Raw genomic sequence first — 6448 nt, forward strand, 5'->3', positions numbered from 1 at the left:
ATATTTATAAATAATTTAGTCAAATAACATTTTTTTAAATTAAAAATATTTTAATTATTAAACTTATAAATTTAAACATTTTTTTATTATTACTGCTGATTAAAATTTGCAGGAAAATCTAGAGGAAAAGTTACTCGCGAAATTTTTTCTACCATTTAGTAAACATTACCAACAAATTTATTTTTACAGGAAAATCTACAAGAAATAAAATAAAATTCTTACAACATTTTTTGCAAGTTTTTACCATGGAAAAAAATTTCTATGATCATTAAAATTGTAGCAAAATTTGTAAAAAAAAAAAATTCTTGTAGATTATTTCTCATAAAAAATTTATAAGAAATATCTGTAAATTATTTTTCACAAATAAATTCACAAAAAAAAATTATAAAATTATTATTGCAAGAAAATTTGCAAAAAATTTCTACAAATATTTTTTTTTGTAGGAAAATGAAAATTTTCTAGTAATGACATATATATCTATGTTATGATAAACAATATCACTAACATTATTGTTTAATTACATTAACAGATCAGCTAAATCACAATATTTTCACAACTTGCACTATAATAATTCGTTTTCACACTTTCATGGTGTTACATTGAATCAAATTTCAAACTGTACAGATTCAAATCGAACCATAATCTTTTTTTGTTGTCAGATGCAACGCCTTTTTATGAGATGCGATGATATTTAACTAGATTATAATGGCAAATTATTTAAAATTTGGGTAGCGTAATATGAAATTGATATGGTATCAATTAATGACAAGCATGGTCCAGCCAACTATATATCCAACTCACCGAATAAATATTAAAGAATGGGGAAGAGAAACTCAGTACTCTCTGACTATGAACTTGGCTATGTATATATAATACTGAAAATATAACGTTTTGCACTCGCCACAAAGCAAAAGCAAAAGAGAGAGCTAAACTAAAATGGCAGAATCTGCAGTGTCCTTGGCCGGTCAGCATTTGCTTCCAAAATTTTGGGAAGCTCTCAATATGCTGAAAGATCTCCCAAAAGAAGTTGCGGACCTTACAGATGAACTGGAGAGCTTTCAAGATTTCATCAATGATGCTGATCAAGTGGCTGACACTGAACAAGATGGTGGTAGACGTGATAGAATCAAGAAAAGGGTGATGCGGCTTAGACAAGTAGCTTTTCGCATGGAAGATCTCATTGATGAATATAAGATATGTGAAGAAAAGCAACCTGATGATCTTGGATGTGCAGCTTTACCATGTGAGGTTGTTGACTTCATCAAGACTCTGATCCATCGCATTAAAGTAGCATATGAGATTCAGGAAGTTAAGTCACTTGTTCCTGCAGAAAGAAATGGATTCAAAAGCCATTTTCCTTTAGAACAAAAGCCAAACAGTTCTAGAGGAAATCAAAATGTCACATGGCACAAACTTCGAATGGCTCCTCTCTACACTGGGGAAGCTGAGGTTGTTGGCTTTGACGGCCCTAAAGATCAATTGAAAGATTGGTTGATAAAGGGACGATTAGAGCGCACTGTCATCTCTGTGGTAGGAATGGGAGGACAGGGAAAAACCACTCTTGCAAAGTTGGTTTTTGACAACAAGGAGGTCTTTGAATGCTTCGATTGTCGTGCTTGGATCACAGTTTCGCAATCCTACTCTGTAGAAGGACTGCTGAGGGATATGTTGCAGAAGTTTGGCGAAGAAAGAATGAATGTTTCTTCGATGGATCAGATGTCCTTGATAGATCAAGTGAGAGCCCACTTGCATTCTAAAAGGTATGTTATCTTTTTTGATGACGTATGGAATAAATATTTTTGGGATGAGATTGACTTTGCTCTAATTGATAGCAAAAAAGGAAGTAGGATATTAATCACAACCAGAAACGAAGAGGTTACAGAGTTCTGTAAGAAATCTTCTTTCATTCAAGTGCACAAGATAGAGCCTTTAAGTGAAAAAGAATCTTTGAGATTGTTTTCTAAGAAGGCATTTGAGTATGGATCTTATGTATATTGTCCAGAAGAACTTAAATATATATCTCTTGAAATTGTTAGAAAATGTAAAGGTTTACCTCTAGCAATTGTGGTTATCGGTGGTCTTTTATCCCAAAAAGATAAAAGTGCCTTTGAATGGAGACAGTTCAGTCAAAATCTAAGTTTAGAGTTGGATAAGAATTTCAACTTTAGCCTAGCAAAAATTTTAAGTTTAAGTTTTGATGATTTGCCTAATAGTCTCAGATCATGTTTATTGTATTTTGGAATGTATCCTGAAGACTACGAAGTTAAATCTAACAGACTTATTAGGCAATGGATAGCTGAAGGGTTTGTCAAATCAGAAGGGGAAAAAACACCCGAAGAAGTTGCACGGCAATATTTAGTAGAGTTGATCCTTAGAAATTTGGTGCAAGTATGCTCATTTACCATTGATGGCAAACCCAAACGATGTCGTGTTCATGACTTATTACATGAGATGATTCTTACAAGAATCAAGGATACAGGGTTTGGTTTGTATATTGGTGAGCACAACGATTCCGTTTCAAGTGGGATCGTACGACGCCTAACAATTGCAACAGATTCTGATGATTTGCTTGGAAGTATTGAAAGCTCATACATTAGGTCAATTCTGTTTATCACCCGTAAAGAGTTATCTGAACACATGGTAAGGAGAATCCCTACTAAATACATGTCATTGAAGGTACTCGATTTTGATCATGCTCCATTGAGTTATGTTCCGGAAAATTTGGGAAATTTAATCTACTTGAAGTATTTAAGCTTGGGATACACAAAGATTCGTAGTCTACCAAAATCCATTGGTAAGCTCCAAAACTTGGAGACCTTGGATATCGACGGCGCGCTAGTGTTTGTGATGCCAAAAGAGATTACAAGACTTAGAAAACTTGGTCATCTTCGGATTAGCCGAATATCTTCCTTTGAAGCAGTAAAGGAAAGTCTTGGAGGCCTAACATCCCTCGAACAGATACGAACAATGAGAATAGATTCTGATGGAGTTGTGATTGCAGAGCTAGGAAAGCTAAAGAAATTAAGGGATTTGAGCTTAACTCATTTTAGGAGAAAATACAGACGCACTCTGTGTTCTTCGATAAATGAGATGCACTTCTTGGAGAAACTACGTATCGGAGCAAGGGATACCAATGAAGTCATTGACTTGTCCGATGTATCGCTCCATCCCACACTTAAGAAGCTTTGCTTGAGTGGGAAGTTAGAGAAGTTTCCAAATTGGATTCCAAAGCTCCAAAATCTTGTGAAATTGTCCTTGGAATTGTCCTTTTTAACTAGTGATCCGTTGAAATCACTAAAAGATATGCCAAATTTGTTGTGCCTAAATATTAGCCACCATGCTTATGAAGGTGAAAGTTTGCATTTTGAGGATGGAGGGTTTCAGAAACTAAAGGAACTGCGGCTTCAAAATTTGCAACATTTGAATTTCATCAGTATCCATAGAGAAGCACTTCTTTGTTTGGAAAGGCTTGAGTTAAGCGAATTACCCAAACTCAAGGAAGTACCTTCTGGCATTCTGCAGTTAGAGAAACTTGGAGTTGTCCATATATTGAACCTGCCAAATCATATTATGAGATTTTTTAACTATGGAAATCCAAAGCGCCGGATCATCCAGAGCAAACCCATATAGAATGTTTTAAAATTCTCTGCAAAATTGCCAAGATATGGAATCATCATAAAGCGTCCAACCTCGCAAATAAATGGTATGTTTGCTTCTTATTAATAACTGTAGAATGATATTTTTGGCTTTATTAGTTCCTAAAATTATTTCTTTACTTTTGCCTCCCTTTTTCTTGATTTTCTTCTAGTGTACGCTTTATTGTTCTTTGTCTACATCAATCATACAAATTAGGGATAAAATCCTCTAATAAGTATTAAGATATTATATGGTGTTGGTACGTACAAGACTTCAACAGCCATTAGTTGCCGTTGTTTGTTAAAAATAGCCTCTTCATTGTAATGCCTGTTCTAATATTGTGATCTGAATTGCTAGGTAGTGGGTTTGAAGTTCAACTCATGCTGTGTATAGCAAATCTTTTGGATTGCTCTTCTTGGTCAGGGGCTGGACCAGGGCTAATGGACGCTGTTACTCAAGGTGCCATACTAGCAGGAAAACCAGTTAGTGGATTCAAGATAGGAAGAAAAGCTGGGGAGTGGACAACCTCTAACTTTCATTCATACTTACCATCAGAAAATTACCTCACCTAGGCCTGCAGGTATCTACCATCAGTGCTCAATAACTTGTACTATTAGTATTGATATGGGTGCAATTGCTGCTTAGATTGTTTTTGAACTTTTGAGTTCAGGTTTTTCTCTGCAAGGAAGCACAGTCTGTTGATGCTGTAGTGGGGAACAATTCATTTGATAGGTTGGTTGGTACTCTAGATGAGTTGTTTGATATACTGGAATTAATTCAGCTGCACTGGATTGGATCTAAGTTTCCTTGTTCTCTTCCTGTTGATGAACTATGATTCATTTTATTCAAAGCTGTTTCACTTTTTAAATGATTGTGAGGGTTCGGGAACTGTCTCTAAAGGAAAGGTTGCATCATTGTGGAAGGTTTGTAACAGCAACTCAGAAGATTTGGCATACCTTGAAGAATTCTACTGCATTTATATTCTAGTGACAAAAGTAAGAATGTCACTAAATTGTATAAAAACCGGATGGAATGACCAGTTTGGGGGAAGAAAGTGAAACTTTTTAAATTTGGAAGAATAAATAAAAAAAATGGAGAGAAAAGTGTATTTTAGCCTAATATTAAAAAAAAAAATTAATGTGTGAGGACACCGTATATTTAGTTATAATATTTGAATATCTATTTAATGATTTGAATGTTTATGAAAAGTCATTCCTGAATTATTTATTTATAATGATTAAAAATAAATTATAAAATATTTTACCAACACTAAATTATGTATATAATGACTAATGTGAAAATGTTGAAAAGATATTTTATAATTATTTTTATTGTCATTTAAAATAATATTAAATGTCATTAAAAGTTTATTTTGTTATAGTAATAGAAACAAGTTCCAATGATTTGATTGGAATTGAAAGATCATATATTGAGTCAATTCTAATTTTCACAAAGTAAATGTTATCTAAATACTTGATAGGCGAAATCCATGCAAAATACATGCCGTTGAAGGTACTTGATTTTGGTTATACTTGATTTTGTCAATTGTAAGATGTTCCTGAAAATTTGGAGAATTTAATCCGGTTGAAGTATCTAAGCTTTAGGTATACACAGATACCAAGTCTTCCAAAATCCATTGGTAAGCTCCAAAACTTGGAGACCTTGGATGTACGAAATACATTTGTGTCTTACATTGCACAAGAGATTAGCAAGCTTAGAAAGCTGCCTCATCTTCTGGGTGATACATTATGTTCCGTTAATTGAAGTAATGGATAGTCTTGGAAGCATGACATCCCTTAAAAAGATATGTGTACTCTATATATAGATCTTGACAAATTGGTAATTAGAGAGCTAGGAAAGTTAATGCACTTAAGGGATTTGAGGATTGCTAGTTTTAGGGAAGACCACGGGAACACTCTATGTGCCTCAATAGATGAGATGCAATTAGAGGTACTATGACTTTTTAACATCATTTTATTTCAAAATTCTTGTAATGATTAACTTTTAAAAAAATTATGAAAATGCCTAAATTGTGTTTCTTAAACACAAATTTTAGGGTAAAAATCGTGTTTTAAAACACAACTTTTCTATTTATAATATTTAGATATTTTTTTCAAATTTAAGAATAAAAGTCATATTTAATAACACGAATTTTGAATATAGTTATTTTTTTATAATGATTTTATTTATTTTTTACTTATTTAATTTAATTTTTTTTTTTAAAATGAAGCCTTGTTATTAAACATGACTTTTTTTTTAGTATAGTGGAAAGAAAAATAAAGAAACCAAAGAAGAAACAGAACTTAAATTAAACTAAAAGGAGCATCCCGCACTATAGCTGGAAGCTAATACCAAAAATGTCACTTCTCACCTTGATGAGTGCAATTGATAATATAAAAAATATTGATAATTTCATTTTTAAATTACAAATTTATTTATTTAATAATGTTATTAATAATTTAAATTTAGTTTTCAGTTTTCACACTTTCATGGTTTTTCATTGAATTCAATTTGAAACTGTACAGATTCAAATCGAACCATAATCTTTTTTGTTGTCAGATGCACTACTAAAAAAAGTGTCATTTTCTTACAAATTTTCCTGCAAAAAAATATTCGCAGAAATTTTTTACAAATTTATTTGCGAAAAATAATTTACAGATATTTCTTACAAATTTGGTTACAATTTTAATAATCATAGAAATTTTTTCCATGGTAAAAATTTACAAAAAATATTGTAAGAATTTTATTTTGTTTCTTGCAGATTTTCTTGCAAAAATAAATTCGCAAGTAATATTTACTAAATGGTAGAAAA

General features: G+C 32.2%; 1 protein-coding gene across 3 annotated transcripts; it reads left to right on the forward strand.

Annotated features, from left to right (window-relative positions):
* The first annotated feature begins 922 nt into the window (after nt 1–922).
* On the forward strand, nt 923–4844 carry LOC109812846 (disease resistance protein RPM1). 3 transcript variants are annotated; one of them, XM_083068523.1, is made up of 4 exons: nt 923–1760; nt 2277–3703; nt 3994–4216; nt 4307–4844. In XM_083068523.1, the coding sequence occupies exons 1-2, from the start codon at nt 937–939 to the stop codon at nt 3628–3630; spliced, it is 2178 nt and encodes a 725-aa protein (XP_082924649.1). In that variant the 5' UTR covers nt 923–936; the 3' UTR covers nt 3631–3703; nt 3994–4216; nt 4307–4844. The 3 variants fall into 3 exon arrangements, with proteins under 3 accessions (XP_082924649.1, XP_082924647.1, XP_082924648.1); XM_083068521.1 differs by having other exon boundaries at nt 923–3703; XM_083068522.1 differs by having other exon boundaries at nt 923–3703; nt 3998–4216.
* The last annotated feature ends 1604 nt before the right edge of the window (nt 4845–6448 follow it).

This window comes from Cajanus cajan, chromosome 2, assembly GCF_000230855.2.
Source record: "Cajanus cajan strain Asha chromosome 2, NIPB_CcT2T_4, whole genome shotgun sequence".
NCBI classification, from domain to species: Eukaryota; Viridiplantae; Streptophyta; class Magnoliopsida; order Fabales; family Fabaceae; genus Cajanus; species Cajanus cajan.

Coding starts and splice junctions, on each gene's coding strand:
- LOC109812846 (XM_083068521.1), top strand. CDS start 937: ATGGCAGAATCTGCAGTGTCCTTGGCCGGTCAGCATTTGCTTCCAAAA.